The sequence below is a fragment of the Pipistrellus hanaki genome, assembly GCF_964339955.1.
Source record: "Pipistrellus hanaki genome assembly, chromosome: 15".
NCBI lineage: Eukaryota > Metazoa > Chordata > Mammalia > Chiroptera > Vespertilionidae > Pipistrellus > Pipistrellus hanaki.
The window spans coordinates 10474381-10494282 of record NC_140517.1 but is presented as its reverse complement, the minus strand read 5'-3'; the positions used below and the strand labels follow the sequence as shown (position 1 = coordinate 10494282).

Below are 19902 nucleotides of genomic sequence, written 5' to 3'. Positions count from 1 at the left end.
TTTGCCTAAGGATATTTTCCCATTGATATTAGGGAGAGTGGAAGAGAAGGAGGAAGGGAGGAAGGGAGGGAGAGAAACCTTGATGTGAGAGAGACACATCAATTGGTTGGCTCCCACTGGCACCCTGATCAGAGCCATGGATCGAACCTGCAGCCCAGGTATGTGCCCTTGACCAGGAATCAATCCCGAAACCCTTCAGTGCACAGGCCAACACTCTATCCACTGAGCCACACCAGCCAGGGCTGCTTCCTTGGTTTAAACCTTTGTTCTGGTGGTGTCCTCTTTTAACCTCCTCCTGAGAAAGAGACAGCTTATCATCTTTGACTGTCAGTCTCCAGTCCCTAGCTAAGTGCCCAATCTTTGCCCATTGAATAGAGTATTACTAATTATTAAGTTTCATCTTTGGTAACCAAAAGGTGGGAGCCCTTTTGGTATTTACTGCTTAGCTTGGAATTCACAAGCCCATCTGAGCTGTGTATTAGGCAACATTGTGTAGTGAAGAGAGCTGGAACCTGGACTCTACCCACCAATTAATTGTGTTGTCCTGGGACAAGCTGCTGCAGCGCTGAAGCCTCAGCCCTCTCTTCTATAAAATGGGAGCAATACCTCCGCGGAGTGCCTTGCTCAGGGCCATCACACTGTGGCGTGTAAGAGCAACGATTCTTAGAAAGTCAGTGTTTTACTTAATAAGCTTCACACTTGAATTGTAAATTGGTCCCTAATTAATGCCCTCCAGTGCAAAAGCCTGTGTTTAACCTGGCTGGATTAGCAAAACCTTTTCAACTAAGTGAGAGGGTCACCGAGGGTACTCTGCTGTGTGCTAGCGTCCCTTCCGGGGCAGGCTGGTGGACGCAGAACTCACATTGTAGTTATTGACAGATATTTACTGTGTATCTGTCCTGCAGACAGACCGGTCCTAAGCGACCCTACTCACCCCTACCCCACACCCCTGCCCCGCTCTGCCCCTGGCCTCAGAGCTGGTGGAGCCCAGGCGCTCGGCCCGGGTCTTGCCAGCAAACATTCTGCGTCCGGCCAACCCTGGCCGCGCAGTCCCGGCACCCGGATGGAGGGCGCGGCGCACCCCCGTGCTCACCGGGAAGTCCTCCCGGCTACCTGCAGAGAACCCACTTCCTCCAGAGGCTGCTCCCCGGGACAGCACCCCCGTGCCCCTGGTTGACCTCGACCCTCTCCCTCAGCTCGGGTGCTTCCCGGTCCCCATAACCCGCTTCCCCGGCCCCCGCCATGGCTCTCCGGCATCGCCAGGCTCCGCCCCGCAGCCCCCGCCGGCGCGCAGGCAGGTGAGGGCGGGGCCTAATAACGCCCCACCCCCTTTCCACCCACCACGCCCCTCCCGCCCGGCCCCGCCCCCTCCCCGCCCGGCCCCGCCCCCCGCGAGCCCGCGGTCCAGCCGCCGCCTCCGCCTCCCGGGGCCTCGGAGCGCCGCCGAGCGGCCGGCGGGCGGGCACTCGCTCCGCCCCCTCCCGGCCGCCGCGCCGGCTCCCGCCTCCTTCCCTCTCCGCTCGCTCCCGCCTCCTTTCCTTTCCGCTGCTGAGGCGGCGGGAGCCGAGCCCGAGCGGACCGAGCCGCGGCCGGAGCCGGCGGCGGGCGCTGAGGAGGCGGCGGCGGCGGCGGCGGCGGGGCGGGCCGCGGGCGGGCGGGCAGTCCGGCGGCGGCGGCGGCGGCGATGCGGCGGCCCCGCTGAGCCCCCTCAGCCCCGGGCGCCGGGGGCCGGCCGTGCGCGGGGGCCCGGACCGCCGGCAGCATGCGGAGCGGCGAGGAGCTGGACGGCTTCGAGGGCGAGGCCTCGAGCACCTCCATGATCTCGGGCGCCAGCAGCCCGTACCAGCCCACCACCGAGCCGGTGAGCCAGCGCCGCGGGCTGGCCGGCCTGCGCTGCGACCCCGACTACCTGCGCGGCGCGCCCGGCGGCCTCAAGGTCGCCCAAGTGGTAGGTGCCGGGCGGGGCCCCAGGTGCGGGCGGGAGGCCTAGCCGCGCGCCGTCTCCCCCCCGCCGCTCCCTCCCTCCCTCCCTCCCGGGGCGCAGGCCCGCTGGCCTCGGCCGCGCATCCGCTTCGCGGGGCCGGACCCCTGCTCCTCGCACCCTCTCCCTCCCGCCCGGGGTCCCAGGGCCGCCCTTTCCTGGGGCTTCTGCCCGGCAGCCTCAGGTGTGCGCCTCCCACCTGGACACCTGCCCCGGGGCCTACCTGCGGCTCCCTCCCGCCTGCGCCGTCGCGAGCCGGCTGAATGCTCTGGCCTGGGGGGGTCCCGTTGCCCCTGGATACCACCGATCCTAGCAACTCGTGTCAGATGGTCGCACAGCATCCACCCCTGCCGACTGCCGGCCCTCCTCTGTCTGCTTCTGCTTCCACCGCTGGGGACCGGGGCTGGGCGCCGGGCATAGGATAGACGCTCCATACATGTTGGTGGGATGGAGCCCTGGAGCCGAGATCGGCCCACAAGAGTCCAGTTTGTTAACAGTAGAGGTCCGATTCCTTAATGAATCCAAAACACAGGACCGGCATCCCTGCGTCCTCCCGCCCCAGCACCGGGGCTGGCATCGCCCGGTGGGTACCCAGAGTTAAATCACTCCGGGAGGGCAGCCAGTTCGGGAGGTAACAGAAACAGAGAACTTTCTGTTGGACTGGTCTATGGCAGAGCTCATGTCTCAGAATTCTTATGTTTAGCTTCCAGGGGGTGTTCGAGGCAGGGGCCTGTCAGCTCTGCCCCGCTTTTGTGACTTTATAACAGGCCTCTCCGGGTAGTTGCTTAGCTCTGTTGTGGACAGGCATGCATGCTCCAGGTCAGGGAAACTGTCCCCATTTTGCCCCCTGTCACAGGTAGGCCTCCCTTGGAGGCCCGGCAGCAAAACTTTAAAGACTTCTCGGAGAGCACATTTTGTTTCTTCCAGGGATCCAGCTTTTTTCTGACTTGAGTCCATGGATAAACGTTCCTTGGGACTCACATAATGTGGGGACACCTTTTAAAGAAAGGTCCCAGTGTTTGCAGACTGCAGGATACAGACTGTTTTATATCTCCTGGGTGGAAGGCTTATTCTGCAGCTTTGCTGGAGGGTATTGCCGAAGGGCTCTAAGGAAAGACAAAAGGAGCAAGTTATGCCTTCCCGGAGTTTTTAAACCGACCTTTTCCTGTACGTCCTGTAAGCTGCAGTGCTCTGTGCTCTCTGAGGTATGCTGGTTGGTAGTGAGGCATTGGTGTTAGCAAAGAGAATGGAGGAGGTGGGGGAGGTGTGTCACTGCCTTTTAAAAGAGAGGCAGCTAGCCAATGTGTGAGGACAGCACAGATAGCCAGAAATAAATAAAAGAGAGCCGGGCAGGAACTCGGATCCAGGTAGAACATAGGGTCTTGTTAAGTGTCTTGCTCTGTTTCCTCTGTGGACTTATGAAAGTAGATAGAACTTGCCATTCAAAAGATCTGGTCAAGAAATGGAAACCCAGTCGTTTGTAGAAAATGTTATCCAGCCGTTATCACGTCATTGCTGAAACTTGGTCAGCTAAGGCCAGAAATGGGAGACAGTGGTATGTTAAGGTGTTATTTTGGTGTGCAAGCAAGCATGTCAAACTCAAAGGCTGACATGGGCTAAATCAACAAGGCATGCGGCCCGAAGGCCACTAGTTTGACATGCTTGGTGCAGAGCTTTCCTTTGCATCTGGAAGAACTTTGGGGCCCAGCCCCTAACATCTCACCTAGCCCTGCCAATTGTCTCATCTCTGGAGTTTAAACAGCGAGAGGTCATGTGGAGGTGAGTGAAGGATGGGAACCTGCTTGGAAGGTATGGCAACTTGAAAATAGTCTTCTGCCCCGCGGGTTTTGCTCAGTGGTTGAGCAGAGGTCAGGGTTCAGTCTCCATCAGGGCACATGATCATAGTTGAGGGCTCTATCCCCAATAGGGGACATGCAGGAGCAGTCCATCAATGGTTCTCTCTCATCATTGATGTCTCTATTTCTCCCTTTCTCTCTGAAATCAATTATATATACCAAAATTTAAAAAAACAAACAAACAAAAAAAACACACAACAAACCAGTTTTCCATGTACTTGGCTTCTCAGCCCGTGGTAAAAATAAATAAATAAATAAATAATCAGGATTTTTTAAGGGAAAAACCCTCCAAGAAATTGAAATCTAAATTTAAACTGGAAAATAAGGCTGAAGATATTTCTAAGGTGTTACACGGTTCACCAAGAAATATGGATAAGCCCTAGCTGGTTTGGCTTGGTGGATAGAGTGTTGGCCTGTGGACTGAAGGGTCCCAGGTTTGATTCTGATCAAGGGCATATGTCCCGGTTTTGGGCTCGATCCCCAGTGTGGGGTGTGCAGGAGGCTGCACAATGATTCTCTCTCATCATTGATGTTTTTATCTCTCCTCCTTCCTTCCTCTCTGAAATCAATTTAAAAAAAAAAGAAATAGAAACAGAAATATGGAAAAGTCCTCATTCTGGTTTTCGGGAGAAGTTTGCCTTTTTTTCATTTCTGTTTCTATAGACATTTCTTGTGGTCTGTGGTCCATTGCAACCTATAGGTCCTTGCTACTCCTAGTGGTCAGCAGCATCTCCAGCACCAGAGAGCTTGTAAGAAATGCAGAATCAGAGGTCTCCCCCAGGTTTTCTTATTCTCATCCCCTTCCCCCATTCCCTCTGAAAATCAATGGAAAAATATCCTTGGGTGAGGATTAACAAAATAAACAAACAGAATCAGCATTTCAGTTCTGAAAAGGACCCCTCAGGGAACTCTTTTGCCTCGGATCCCTTTCTTGAGCCCCTCCCATGCCTGATTGACCTGACTGTTGCCTTGCATTTCTGTAGGACTTTTCCTAACAAATCGGGTAATAGATGTTTAAATTCAAATTTTAGCTCTGCTGATTTTGAAATCTTTTAACCCTGTTGTGTCTTGGCTTCCTCAGTAAGTATGCGGGTGGTAACGATTGAGCATTTTAGGAATTGTAGAGATTAAGGGGTTAATATTTGATAGGTGCTTTCCGGGTAACTCAGAGACAGATATGAGTATTTGCATTCAGGGTGCGGTAATACTATATCTTTTATTTGATGGAAACCATGGCCTGTTTCCATCCAAAGCCAATCAGCACAGTCCCTCCTGGGGCCTACTCTCTGGGGGATGTGCCTGGGAAGGGGAGGGGCTTTGCAGGTGACGGTGGTAAAGTAGTGGGTTTCACTGCATTGCATTCCCAGAGCCACTGTGGCTCCTTGTAAAACAGCCTCATTTTCCTTTAGGAAGATTGTTGTTATCTTTGGAAGCTGTCTTCCTGGTCAAGGACTTGTAACCAAAGTCTAGCAGAAAAGCAAAGATAAAACTACTCTTCAGGTTTCATGATGATTAAAAATAGTGAAATTATCATCCAAGACCTCAGAAAAGTGTATAGTGCACATCTGTTTTATAGAACCAGATGAAGACAGTTCAAGAAAAGAACACTACAGACCCAGAAATCCTCAACAACAACAACAACAAAAAAACATCTAAGAAATCAGATCCAACAACATTAAATGTAAAAAGAACAGCACACCACAACCAATTGTGATTTATCCCAGGAACAAAAGGCTGTTCCACTTTTCCAAAATCAATAGATGTATTCCACCATACGAATGGCTTAACAAAAACCACATGATCATGTCAGTGGATGCAGAAAAACATTCGACAGAATTCAACATTCATTCATGATAAATGCTACCAGCAAACCAGTAAGAGAAGGGAACTTTTTCAACTTGAAAAGGAGCTTCTACCGAAAAAAATCTACAGTGAACACGTATAGATAGATGCAGCTAACAGAGTGGTGAAAGAGTGACTGCTTTCCCCCAAGACGGGAACAAAGTAATGACATCTGCTCTCACCACTGATATTCACCATCCTACTGGAAGTGCTAACGAGTGCAAGAAAAATAAATAGAAAGCCGTACAGATGGGAAAGAAAGAGCAACTGTCCCCATTCGCAGATGGCATGATTGCGTAGACAACCCTATGGGAACCTACAAAAAAGTGGGGAATAATAAAACAGCAAGGTTGCAGGATACAAGGTCAACACACAAAAGTCAATTGTATTTCTATATCCTAGCAACACATCATTGGAAACTAAAATTATAAACACACACACACACACACACACACACACACAAAGCAACAAAAATCCATATCAGTTGCAGTTGATCTGAAAAGAATGAAATACTTAGGTAGAAATCTAACAAAACATGTATAGGATCGGCACACAGAAAACTAAAACACCGAAGAAAGAAATCCAAGACGATCTAAAATAAATGGACAGACATACTGTGTTCATGGTTTAGACTAATCAGTCTTGTTAAAATACCAATTCTCCGCAAATTGATCTGTAGGTTTAACACAATCCCACAATTCCAGCGAGATGGTTTTAGAGACAAACTGATTATAAAATGAATATGGGTAGTCAAATTAGCAAGGGACGGGGAAGGCTGGTGGAGAGTGTAGAGGGCAGAGGGAACGACATTATCCGAGTCACCTTTGTTTAGAGCTCTGGGTGTATGTGTGTGTTGGGGGTGGGGGCGGGAGGTGGATGGATTCCAAGAATATGAACTTTGTCTCTTATCTCCATGCGGCTTGGCCAGTGGCTTGTTTACTTCAGGCCTGAAACAGGTTTCCTCAGTTGAAAATAGGGGCAGATGTTAGTACCAGCGGGCCTTCCATTCAAAGTCCTTAGCAGTTCTCACATTCCAAGTCATCTAACCCTGCTGCACTATAAAATATCTCTGGAATGATACAAGTTGAGAAACTGGGTGGCTGTGGGCCAGGGTGGAAGGGAGATTTATTTATTTATTTATTTAAATATATTTTTATTGATTTCAGCGAGGAATGGAGAGGGAGAGAGAGAGAGAGATAGAAACATCCATGATGAGAGAGAGTCATGGATCGGCTGCCTCCTGCAAGTCCCCCACTGGGGATCGAGCCCACAACTCAGGCATGCACCCTTGACCGGAATTGAACCTGGGACCTTTCATTTTGCAGGCGGATGCTCTATCCACTGAGCCAAACTGGCTAGGGTGGAGATTTATTTTTCACTGTATGGCTTTTCATTTTTGAGTTGCATACCACGTGCAAGTTGTATACCTTCTGTTCAAAAATTGCTAAAGTGTTAGCTGTTATGAGCTCTACCTTAGTATAGATTAGCCCTAAAGCTAATATACTGGGCATAAACTTTAATCAAGCTCTTATCACGGTTCTTACTTTATAATTTGGAGGCCCTTGAGGATGATTTCGATAATACAGAACTTGAAGGAACTTGAAGCTTAAATTTTTTTCAATATGTTTTCCTACAGAGCAAGCATTCTGCAAAGTAGGAGTGCTTAATATATTTGTGGAAGCTAATGGCAAAATTTCTTTTATTTGAAAGGAATGTACCCTCATTTATTAGTTAAAACACTGTTTGAGGATGGAATATACTATATAACATTGTGACTATCGTTAATAATGTTATATTGCATACTTAAGATTGGGTAAGACAGTAGATCTTAAAAGTTCTCATCACAAGAAAAAAATTTTGTAACTATGGTGATGGATGTTAACTAGACTTATTGTGGTGAACGTTTCGCAATTCGTACAAATGCTGAATCATTGTTTTACACCTGAAACTAATTTACATGTGAATTATGTCTCAATTAAAAAAAATGCTAGAACATGGAAGGAAATTAGGAAAGAACGTTTAGTATGATGGATTCAAACGAAAAGAGCTTCGGCGATGTTTTCTTCCAAAGGCTGCGTAAGATCTGACGATGGTTTCCATGATGCTTCATTACATGGGCTGCATTCTTTTGCACTGTCATTAATTTTTGTTACATTTCAAGAAGTGCTTTTATTACATCAGAGGGCAATATCATTAAATTGCTGAACATTAAAAAAAAATTATGGACTTGGTCAGCATTTTCCCTATAACATACCTGGAGGTCTGGCTTACCCACAAGTACTTACCAGTGGGAAACGGTGAGCTCGGTAAGACCTTCTGGCTCCTCCTGAGTCCGAGGGCCAAATTAATTCTCTGTTAACAGCCCTGGAGGATCCTGGTTAATTAGAAAGTGGTCAGAACCTTTCTCAGGTTATGGGTGCTTAGCAGAGGAAGCAAGGACCGGAGGGTTATGTACCCTGCTGAGTCCAAGATGCCTCTCCCTCCTGTGGAGTGGCTGTCTGCCTGGGCCCTGGAGAGAGGCGTGTTCAGTGGAGAGAGAGATCTGGCCTTACCTGGGCTGCAGCACATACGTGATCCACCCCCTTAAGGGCCCGAGGTCTGTATGGCGGCCGAGGCCGGTTATTTTCCGGGATGGTCCTGTCAGCTGTGGAAAGAACCTGGAAATACCAGCATTCTGGCCTTCAACTCATAGCCACTATCACTGCCTCTTTATTCTTATTCCTGGAAGTAGCTCCAGATCCTTTTGTAGGATGAGGTCAGATTTCTTTGGAAAGTAAAGTTGTTTGTTAGAGAATAGAGCAGTAGTCAAAGGCCTGTGCCCGTGGTCACAGCTCTCAGTTTTCCCAGACAGCCCCCATTTCCTGTGCCGTCTCATTAGACCTCGTTTAAGTACGTCCTAAGTCTTGTAGAAATTATTCACTTTAAATTATGAAAGACTCCAAGCACTGAGATTAGAGTAATTCATATAGCAAGTACTCACGTACTGACATTGTGTCCCGAGGTTTCTGTTTGGAAAATAAGATTATTCCTGGGGGACAGGCTGTGTATGCAGAAGTGAAAAAGCAGGATGAGATGTGCGGGGGCTCGGGATCCTTAGCAAGGTGGATCAGAGGGCCCAGAAGGAGGAAGGGTGGACCGGGAGAGGCCGAGAATATTCCGCGGCCGAGGGGCTGGGCTCAGCATCTCCTGAGTGGGTGAAGAGCCAATTTCAGCTTCTGAAGGCTCAGTTCAAAGTCATCCCGGGCGGGGAGCTGGCCTGCAGCTGGCTGAAGAGGGGACGGATGAGAGGAAGGGTATGGATTCAGAAAGTGGCACTTCTTCGGGATGAGATCTTGCTTTTTTAGTATTGGAAACTATATCTTTAAGCAGTTAATTTCTTGAGGGGGAGGATTTTTGTGTGAAACATTCTCACTTAAAGGGCAGCCCAGCCCTCATCGCAGTGCCACGTGTGGCCTTGTCTCCCCAGCGGGGAGTCCCCAGGGCCCCCGGAGTTTATCACTATGGAAATGGAGGGGGGAGAGTCAGGCCGAGGGGCTGGGGACTCATTATGTTTCAAAAAGTCTAATATAACCTGCATGCAACAGGCCTTTTTGGTACTGATTATTTCATGTTTATCAGAAGCTTTGGTTAACATTTGGTTAACTTACTCCTGCCTCAGAGTCTTTGCATTTGAGGTTTATTCTTTCATCCCTTGCCTCCTGGCCCTTGCCCAAAAATGCCCTCTTGGCTCTGTTCTTCAGAATTGCTGTTCTGCTCAGAAGAGACCTGCTCCGTCTAAAGCAGGGCACTGTCCAGCCCCCTCCTCCGGCTTTATTTACCACCTGACGGGGTCAGCTCCTTGAGAGCAGAGGTTTATATACTTCCCTGCTTTATTCAGTGTCTGAAACAGTGCCTGCCACATAGTAAGACATGGATAAACAGTTGAATAGACGAATAGACATAGCTCTGTTTAAGAAGAAAAAAATGGCCGAAGCCGGTTTGGCTCAGTGGTAGAGCGTCGGTCTGCGGACTGAAAGGTCCCAGGTTTGATTCCGGTCAAGGGCATGTACTTTGGTTGCAGGCACATCCCTGGTAGGGGGTGTGCAAGAGGCAGCTGGTCGATGTTTCTCTCTCATCGATGTTTCTAGCTCTCTATCTTTCTCCCTTCCTCTCTGTAAAAAATCAATAAAATATATTTAAAAATAATAATAGTAATAATAATAAAAATCCCTCAGTGGTTTCCCATTTCCTTAAAAAAAAGAGGAAAAAAATGGAGTATTACTTAATGTAGTTCGTAAGATTAACTTATTTGAAAACATGTGATCCATAAAAGAAAAATAACATATTTATATATTTATGATTAAATAAACTTCTGTTCTAAGTGGAAAATGTTGGGGAGGAAATGTGGGAATAAAATGCCATTGTAATTATTATTTTCTTTTTTTAACTGTAAGTTTTTAAAGTGTATTCACTGCTAGCTACTAGGAAACAGAAGCTTTTGCTTAGGAGGCAGATTTTTGTAAAAGGGGGGCGGGAACCATAAGAGGCTTGGCCAAGCCTTTTTTTTTTTTTTATAACATATTTTTATTGATTTCAGAGAGGAAGGGAGAGGAGAGAGAGAGATAGAAACATCAATGATGAGAGGGAATCATTGATCCGCTGCCTCCTGCACAGCCCCTACTGGGGATGCAGCCTGCAACCTGGGCATGTGCCCTTGACCGGAATCAAACTCAGGACCCTTCAGTCCACAGGCCAACTCTCTATCCACTGAGCCAAATCAGTATCCACTTGGCCAAGCCTTTTGCTTAGGGAAGGGTAAAATGACAACCAGGGATTCGATAATTATTATTGAAGTTGTCTGCTTTTTGCTTAACGTGTTGGGAGAGAGGGTCGTTCAGGGTCTGACAAGCTAACTTTTTGAGAATCCTTAGAGCGAGCAGACCCTTAACATGTGTAGAGAAAGAGTTGCAAGCGGGCTTGAGGTGGAGGGTCTACTTGTTTTTATAAAGGTCTCTGATGGAAAGAAAGGAGCAGCAGTTCCTGGGCTGGAGAAGTGACGCCTCGGTCCTTCGGAGGCCAGAGGGAACCATAAGAAACACTGCAATCCAGAGTTTTATCTCTGACCATTTCAGATGATTAGTTAGATTTGGGAATGAAATGGGTTAATAAGCACTTAAGACGATCAGAGTTTAACCAGAAGTGGATAGTTTTGGATGGTTTATTTCTCTGCCACTGTGATGACTGGCGTAGTGGAAGCCTTCATTTTTGTGGTTTCTCGTTTATTCCAGCACAGCTATGAAAAACAGTTTAAGGCTGAAAGATTTTTGTGCCAGTGGAAAAAAACACCCACCCCAGGAACAATGGCTCTCCCAGCGGTAGTTCTTCTTTAATTTGGCTATTTGCAACCATCTTTGGTTCAAACCCTAAATACATGTGTGTAATTTGAGAGTGAAAGTTGCTAAATAACTTTAGAGGTAGATCAAGATCACTAGCTGGACGGTGGCAAAAATTCTAACACATTCTCCTCCTTTAGAAAAAACACTATACTTTATATATATTTGAATGTGTAGGAGGGGGTAGGCATTGATAGACAGACATAAATAGGACACAAATCCGGCCTCCAAGGGGCACCCAGCCGACTTGGGGTTAGAAAGTACACTAACCAAGTGCTTCAGTAGAGGCTAGGGATAGCAGGGTGTCCCGGAAGCCCCGTGGCCTATGGGAAATGGGCACATTCACACGCTGAGTGTTGATGTCAGAGTGTGTCGGAAGGTGTGGTGTGTCCTGTGGAGAAGGAATGTGTCAGGTTCTGGGAGGCAAGGGCAAGCCTCGGGGTGATAAGTAAGGAGGTGAGCCAGGTATGGCTCCCCAGGTAAAAATGTGCAAGGAGAAGATGTGGGGAGCAGGGAGGGGGAACCAGGTTGGAAAGGACCAGATTGTTAGGTTAATGAATTTGGATTTTCTGAAAGAGATGGGGAACAGTTAGAGCTGTGGTTGCTGAGCACTAGAGATGTGGCTAGTATGATTGCGGGGCACATAAGTATAAAATACAAGCTAGAGTTTGAAGATGTAATAGAAAAAAAAGTAAATAGCCGGGACCGGTTTGGCTCAATGGATAGAGCGTCGGCTTGGGGACTGAGGAGCCCCAGGTTCGATTCCGGTCAAGGGCATGTACCTTGGTTGAGGGCATATCCCCGGTGGGGGGTGTGTAGGAGGCAGCTGATCGATGACTCTCTCTCATTGATGTTTCTGACTCTCTGTCTCTCTCCCTTCCTCTCTGTACAAAAATCAATAAAATATATTAAAAAAAAGAAAAAAAAGTGAATAACTTAATTTTTTTATATCGATTACAAGCTGAAATAATATTTTGACAAATTGGGATAAGTGAAATATACTATTAAAATAATTTTACCTGTTTCTACTTTAAAAATATGGTTATTAGAAAATTTAAATTTAGCAATTTATTTATTTTTAATATATTTTTATTGATTTCTGAGAGGGAGGGAGAGAGATAGAAACATTAATGATGAGAGAGAATCATCGATCAGCTGCCTCCTGCACACGTCCTACTGGGGATGTCCCCGCAACCCAGGTACAAGACTTTGACCGGAATCGAACCTGGGACCTTTCAGTCTGCAGACTGACACTCTATCCACTGACCCAAACCGGTTTTGGCTAGCTATTCTTTTTTTTCTCTCATTATGTTTTATTTAAAAAAAATTTACATTTATTTATTTATTGAATTACTTTATTGATTAAGGTATAACATATTTGTCCTCATCCCCCCCCCCATTCCCATTCCAAACCCCTCCCTACACATGCCCCACCCTCCTGTTGTCCGTGACCACTGGTTAGGCTCTTATGCATGCACACAAGTCCTATGGTTGATCCTAGCTATTCTTCTTAGTGCTGATAAGTCCCACCTCATCTAGCCAGGTTCTAGTTCAGTCATTCTCCCATTCACATTCTCTCCCCGTAAATCTGTCACCTCAACCTGGTTGGAAGCTTCTTGTTCCCCAAAGTGACATGTTGCTGCTGTGAGGCCACTCCAGCTCTCTGCCCAGGAGTGAGTGGGCCGAGGTAAGGCAGGATCCTATGGATCTCCTTCCCCTCCTCCCTTTCTGCTGGCCTTGCCGAGTCCATCTTCATAGCGTTTTCTTTGTCCTATTGATGCCCTGTGTCCTGTGATGTCACTGTAGCTTCATTATAGCCTACTTCACATTACATATGTCCCTCACTCTCTGGACTCTCTGGCTTTCTGAGCAGATTTGGATATACTTACAGTCTTTCATAATAAGTTTGTAAGCACCTGCAAGTCCGAGACCCAGTTTCCCCCTGGAGTGTACATAGTAGTGAACACTGGGCTGCTTGGTAATCACATTCCAACTCATCCAAGTTCAGTTTGATGTGTTAGTAAATTTGGAACGAGTTCCAAATACCGGAGAAAAGTAAAAAGTAATTCATGTTGAAGGTGTGTCTTAGTAAAACACCATAGGTTGGGTGGTTTAAACAATAGAAATTTGCCCTGGCTGGTGTGGCTCAGTTGGTTGGGCATTGTTTAGTGCACCAAAAGGTCACTCGTTCCATTTCCTGTCAAGGCACATACCTAGGTTGCTGATTTAGTCCCCAGTAGGGGGCGCAGCTGATCAATGTTTCTTTTATCGATGCTTTTTCTTTCTTTCTTTTTTTTCCTCTCTAAAAACCAATAAACAACAGAAATGTATTTCTCACATTTCTCACACTTCTGGAGACTGGTCCATGGTCAAGATGCCTGCAGGGTAGGTTTCATCCTGAGGCCTCTCCTCTCGGCTTCTAGGTGACTGCCATCTTGCCATGGGCTCACATGACCTTTTCCTTGTGCGTGCCTGGAGAGAGGGCGGAAGATTTCTCTTCTGTTACGAGGACACTGACGTCATCCTCAGGGCCCCATCTCATGACATCATCCAACACTAATTACTTCCCAAAGGCTCCCTCCTCCAGATGGCACATTGGAAAGTTAGGGCTTCCACAGATGCATTTGGGTGCGGGAGATGTAATTCAATGCATAGCAAGGGGAGGGCATGGTGTACTAGTAAATCAGTAATGAGGTTCAGGGTGGCTCCCAGTATCTTGAACCTCAGAGTTTTAGACAGAGGAGTCTGTGTGCCCCTCCTTTGTTTTACGGCTGAGGAGTCTGGCCCCCAGAGAAGTTGTGACTTACCTGTGGCGACCCAGTGTGATGGTGGCCTTGGAACCTGAGTCTCTGGCCGGCGTTCTCTCCCCTGTGACAGCTGCTATGGGAGGGTTGATAGTTTGATTCCTTTCTGTGAAGCCAGATGTGCGACAGCTCTGTGGATTCTGATAATCTTTCTTATCCTTTGTATGATTTTGGGAAGAGAGGGTGGATGGCACATTCCCTCAGGTGTGTTTTAGGGTAGTAGTTTTAGGAAAGACTAGAGATGACGAATCAAGTCTGCTTGTGATGCTCTGTTTAAGTTGCAGGTGTTTAACCAGCCCAGGAAAATTGCCCAAGCGAATGTACTGGGGCAGGCAGCCGACTGGGGAGTCCCAATGTTGGATTGTAATGAAACCCTGACGTTTGCAGGTGTAAATTGATTTTTAGTTCCTTAATTTCTTTAATAATAAATTGATGTCAGGATAATTTGCCAGCACATCCATATATATATATATATATATATATATATATATATATGTATATGTATATGTATATGTATATATATATACATATATGCCTAAATCAGCGTTTTTCAACCGCTGTTCCGCAGCACATGTTGCCTGGTGTGCCGTAGGTGCAGACAAGACAAGAATTTTATAATTTTTCACTATTTTGTTTACTTAATATTTCATAATAAAGTAATTATAAAATACTTTCTTTGTGTTTATTTGATTCCTATTCAAGAGAATTACTTTATATATAGTCAATATAGGCACAGAGTTAAATTTTTTAACATTTTCTAATGGTGGTGTGCCTCGTGATTTTTTTCATGAAACAAGTGTGCCTTTGCCCAAAAAAGGTTGAAAAACACTGGCCTAAATGACCATTTGCCCTGTAGCTATGATGCACAATGACTACCAGGGAGCAGACACTCAATGCACAGGCATGGAAACATGGAACTGATGAATCTCACAGGGAAGAGAAGAGGGGGAGGGCAGGAAGACATTAACCAAAGATCTTATATGCATACTAGAGGCCCTGTACCAGTGGATTCCTGTACCAGTGGCAGCCCTTGGCCTGGCCTGTGGGATTGGGCTGAAACTGGCAGTCCGACATTCTCTGAAGGGTCCTGGATTGCAAGAGGGCGCAGGTCAGGTCGAGGGACCCCACTAGTACACGAATCCATGCACCGGGCCTCTAGTTGGTTTATACTAGAGCAGCGTTTTGTAGGTGAAACTGGGAAACAGACCCTCACTGTGACAGGGGAGTGTATCCACATGGCTCTCTACTGACCCTGAAGTGGTGGTGATGGTGGAGGTGGTAATGAGGATGCTGCTGGTGTGGTGCTCAATAAAGAATGACAGATTGTGCCGAAACCAGTTTGGCTCAGTGGATAGAGCGTCAGTCTGCAGACTGAAAGGTCCCAGGTTCGATTCCGGTCAAGGGCATGTACGTTGGTTGCGGGCACATCCCCGGTAGGGGGTGTGCAAGAGGCAGCTGGTCGATGTTTCTCTCTTGTCAACGTTTCTAGCTCTCTATCTCTCTCCCTTCCTCTCTGTAAAAAGTCAATAAAAAATATATATAGCCGGAACCGGTTTGGCTCAGCGGTAGAGCCTTGGTCTGCAGTCTGAAGGGTCCCAGGTTCAATTCCGGTCAAAGGCATGTACATTGGTTGCGGGCACATTCCCAGTAGGGGGTGTGCAGGAGGCAGCTGGTCGATGTTTCTCTCTCGTCAATGTTTCTAGCTCTCTATCTCTCTCCCTTCCTCTCCGTAAAAAATCAATAAAATATATTTTAAAAATATATATATATATTAAAAAAATCAATAAAATATATTTTTAAAAAAGAATGACAGATCATAGGGAGAAGGAAATCTGGGGAGCTCAGCAGGGCCAGTAGTTTGTGGAGCCTCTCCTATGTGTCTAGCTCTACAGAGTTCTGTAGGATATCTGCTTGCCCCCCTCTCTCCCTCTCTCCCTCTCTCCCTCTCTCTCCCTCTCTCCCTCTCTCTCCCTCTCTTTCTTTATGGACTGTAGAATCAGCCATTGTGTCTCAGACCAGATCAATATAAACAAAAGCAAAGTTTAAAAAAAAATTTTTTTTTTTTTAAATTCTACCTGTTTACAACAGTAAACTTCTTAATACTTAACAGAGCATTAAGAGCTGCTGACTACAGGATCAGTTCAGCAATATTATTGTCATAGGGGAACACAGAAAGTCCCTGGCATCCTGTTTCAGATCTGTTGTCCAAGGCTCCTTTGTACGGCACAGCGGGTCTGGCTGAGGGTGAGGGAGGCTCTGCCTGCGGAGGCTGCGGCCCTGGCACCGGGGGCGGGGCTGCCTGTGCCAGCTCGTTAAACCAGAGGGGGGTGCCCTATTCAGTTCGCTGTCCTCTTGCCAAGCCACGCTTCCACCCAGACTGGGATCTGTTTCTCACTGGCACAGAGGTGCTATATGGAGCGGCTTGTATCTTATTTGTTTAAGTGGGAAACTTATTCTAGAGACATGGCTTAACTGGCATAGTAAGCTAGACGGGAGAGAGTGTACTTTTAACTAAGACCAAATAAAACCAAAATGTAAACTTGAATTTCCCAGATATAATATTTTACACAGATTTATTTTGAGTTGCTAAGCATGTGCGCGGCCTTCCAGCATTCTGTGTGGTCCTCTGTGAGGCATGCCGATGATGTGTCCCGCGGTGCATGACTGACTGAAGGAACAGAGATAAAAAGGTAACTTGCTGCCTCATTTCAACAAAAGCTCCCACGTTGTTGAAGTTAAACACTCTGAGTCCTGCTCCGAACCTAAATTGTCACTAGAACGTCTGCCAGACAGCTGATGACGGGCGATGGGTAGTGGAGGCGGGTGCAGAAAACCCGATACCGTTCGCAGCCCGGGAGGTCCTGGCTGGCTGTGTGCACCGAGGGGCCTTTGGGACTCCCTGGGTGGGCTGCTCCCAAGGCCGAGGCATCTCTGCCGTGTTGGGCGATGCCGAGTTCCTTTTGGGTTTACTCAGAACCAGGTGAACCAGGTCTTGGAGGGAACCTACGGGCAGCCCAGCAGCCAGGCCTCATGAATCTTGGGGGTTTTACTTGAACCAGTTATTCACTCATTTTTCTCCCAAGCTTCCCAGTCAGAAGGCAGCCCATGGCTCTTGGGCCACCCAGGGCCTGTGTCCTCCCCTCGCAGGCTGGACTGTGACCCAGTCCCATCTAAAAGAGGACTGGGTTGGCCCTGGCTGGGTTTGCTCAGTGGGTAGAGCCTCGGCCTGCGGACTGAAGGTCAAGGGCACGTACTTTGGTCGCATGCTCTATCCCTGGTTGGGCGCGTGCAGGAGGCAACCGATCAATGTGTCTCTCTCACATCAAAGTTTCTCTCTGTCCCTCCCTCCTCCCTTCCACTCTTTCTAAAAGTCAATGGAAAAAATAACCTTCCGATGAGTTTAACAAAAATTAATTAATTAAAAATACTGGCTCTGCCCAGCTCCATGCTGACCCCACTCTAGCCTGAGGCCCACCAAGTGCTTCATCCTGTGCCAGCCAGGCCTGCGCATGGAGGGGCACCTGTCCATTTGGCTTCTGAGCACTGATGGCCCTTCCCGAGGGGCTCAGCTGTTCGGGGCTAGGCTCCGCCCTTCGGCAGTGGGTTCAGCTCTTTGGGTCTGGGTTCAGCTCTTTAGCTTTAGGCTCTGCCCTTCAGGACTGACTTCAACTGTTTGGGAGGAGGCTGGGGCCTTAGGGGCAGGCTGGGCTCTTGGGTACTAGTGTCAGCACTTAGGGACCAGATTCTTAGTCCTTGGCTGGGCTGTTTGGGGCTTGGCTCGGCCCTTCGGGACTAGGTTCCACTCTCCGGGGCTCAGCTCAGCTCTCGGGGGCTAAGCTCCCCCCTTCGGCACTGGGTTCAGCTGTTCGGGTCCGGGCTCAGCTCTTCGGGGCTAGGTCATAATTCAAGACCACAGTTATACAAGAAAATCAAAATATTATATCAGATGTTATTTGTAACTACAGAAGCCATAGACAGGAGAGTGGGTGATGGGGAAAGAAAATGTCATGATCTATTAAGTTAAGAATACTCTGTGTTCTCCCTGGCTCGTAATGCCCAGTGGTTGAGTATCGACTCATGAACCAGAAGGTCACTGTTTGATTTCCCATCAGGGCACATGCCTTGATTGTAGGCTTCATCCCTAGTAGGGGACATGCAGGAAGCAGCTGATCAATGATTCTCTCTCATCATTGATGTCTCTGTCCTTCTCTTCCTCCCCCTCTCTTTGAAATCAATAAAAACATACTTTAAAAAAACAAACAAACATGAATACACTGTGCTTGGGCCTCTGGAAGGACAGGTGTTGCTTAGAGGCTAGGTTCATCTGTTGCTAACCTCCGCCCTTTGGCACTGGGTTCGGCCGGTGGGCCCGGGGGCCATGGAGGCCAGCATAAGGCACTGTGCCTGCCTCTGATAGCCAAGGCCTGGCTGCTGTCCACCTGAAAGAATCCCAGGGGTAGGTCTGGACAAGGACCTGAGTGGAAGTTGAAAACCTGGCCAAACAAGTCAGTTTTCTTAATAAAATGTGAACCTTCTGCCTGGTTGCTTCCAAGAAGAAAAAACTGGCTGAGGAAAATGCCGGGTGAAGTATGTGGACGGGGAGGGCTGTGGGGAAAGCATCCTGCCTGACCTGTCTGCAGAGGGAAACACATCCCTTGCTGAGGGAATGACGTAGTAAGAGGCCCCACAGAACAAACCGCGTTTCACTGCTAAGTGGCTGCACAAAAGCGGAGGACAGCATTCAGACTCTGAAGTGTATACCCTGAGGCATTTTCTGTAAATGAGGGAGCAACCCAAAACAGCATCTCCTAAAGGTCAGAGGAGTCATTAAAGAGTGCTTAGGCAAAGTTTGGAGGCATTGCGTTTTCTGATAGAGATATATTTGAACATATTGTAAATACATTCTGATAGATGATCTGTTTAAAATCATTCCAGGCCTGACGGCTCTGACGCTGACTTGCTGACTGTGGTTGAATTCCGAGAGCGCGTCTGATTGGCCTGATTGCCACTGTCTCTGTGTGGGTGGGGCTCTCCCAGCCAGGCCAGGTTAGAGATGCTGGCCCAGCCTCTGGGTAGGCTGCGCTTGGGTCTTTAACTGTGACATGACTCTTACTCTCTCCATCACAGCCTGTGCTTCAGCCCCTTCTCCTCCCAGTCTCCTCCTAGGTCCACTCCCCTGCCAGGATCTGTTCTGCCTCATCACCTGCACTCACAGACCTCCTTCCATCCGAACACCTTTACCACTTACCTGACTCCCTCCCCCTTTATTCAGAAACTCCAGAGAAGCTTCCCTTATTTCTATTAGTCATGTTCCAGCCACGCATCTGGTGAAGTGTCTTTTGGAAACCTGGTACTGTATGAGGCTTACAAAGCTCCTTTATGTCAGGGAGCACAGTCTAAGTCATACATAAATTTATCTGTAATATAAATATCAATTTTTTAATTTGAATGTTATTTTCCAAAATGGAAGAAAGTTACTTTCTGATTATAAAAGTATTGTGTCTGTTGTTTAAAAAAAATCAGACTACTATAGGAAAAAAATGACAAAATTAAAAATCACCACTATTCTCATTAGTTAGAGAGAACTTCCATTAATAGGTATATGTTGGGAGGAGAATCCAAGATGGCTGCTCGGGTAGGCACCTAGCCGCAGCCGCACGCAACAATTTCAATAAAATACAACTAAAATATAAAATGGACATTACCCAGAACTACAGGAAAGTCAACTGACTGGAAATTCTACAACGAGAAGCAAGGAGAAAACCAGAAGGAAGCGCGGAGGAGCTGTAAAAGCCCAAGGTACGGAGACACGCGGCGCGCAGAGAGGACGGAGCCGGAGAGGAGGGAGGCCGAGTGCCTGGCTGGCGTTCCCTAGCGGGAAGGAGATAAACACTCGGACTGTGCTGGGCCCCCAACTGCTCTGAACCCCCGTTCTAGGCCAGACCCCGGGGACCCAGGCTCAGCCATAGGGAGCTGGGCTGTAAGGCGGTACTCGGGGAAGCAGCGAAAGGAGGTCCCAGAGGCGCGCACACCGCGCAGAGAAGGGC

At 47.9% G+C, this 19902-nt stretch overlaps 1 protein-coding gene across 1 annotated transcript in view; it reads left to right on the top strand.

Annotated features, from left to right (window-relative positions):
- The first annotated feature begins 1451 nt into the window (after positions 1-1451).
- The window catches only part of CMTM4 (CKLF like MARVEL transmembrane domain containing 4), a 43799-nt gene continuing 25348 nt past the window's right edge, over positions 1452-19902 (top strand). The window contains exon 1 of the mRNA XM_084861165.1: positions 1452-1948. Coding sequence (XP_084717291.1) covers positions 1763-1948 — 186 coding nt within the window. The 5' untranslated portion in view covers positions 1452-1762. The remainder of the gene's footprint in view (positions 1949-19902) is intronic.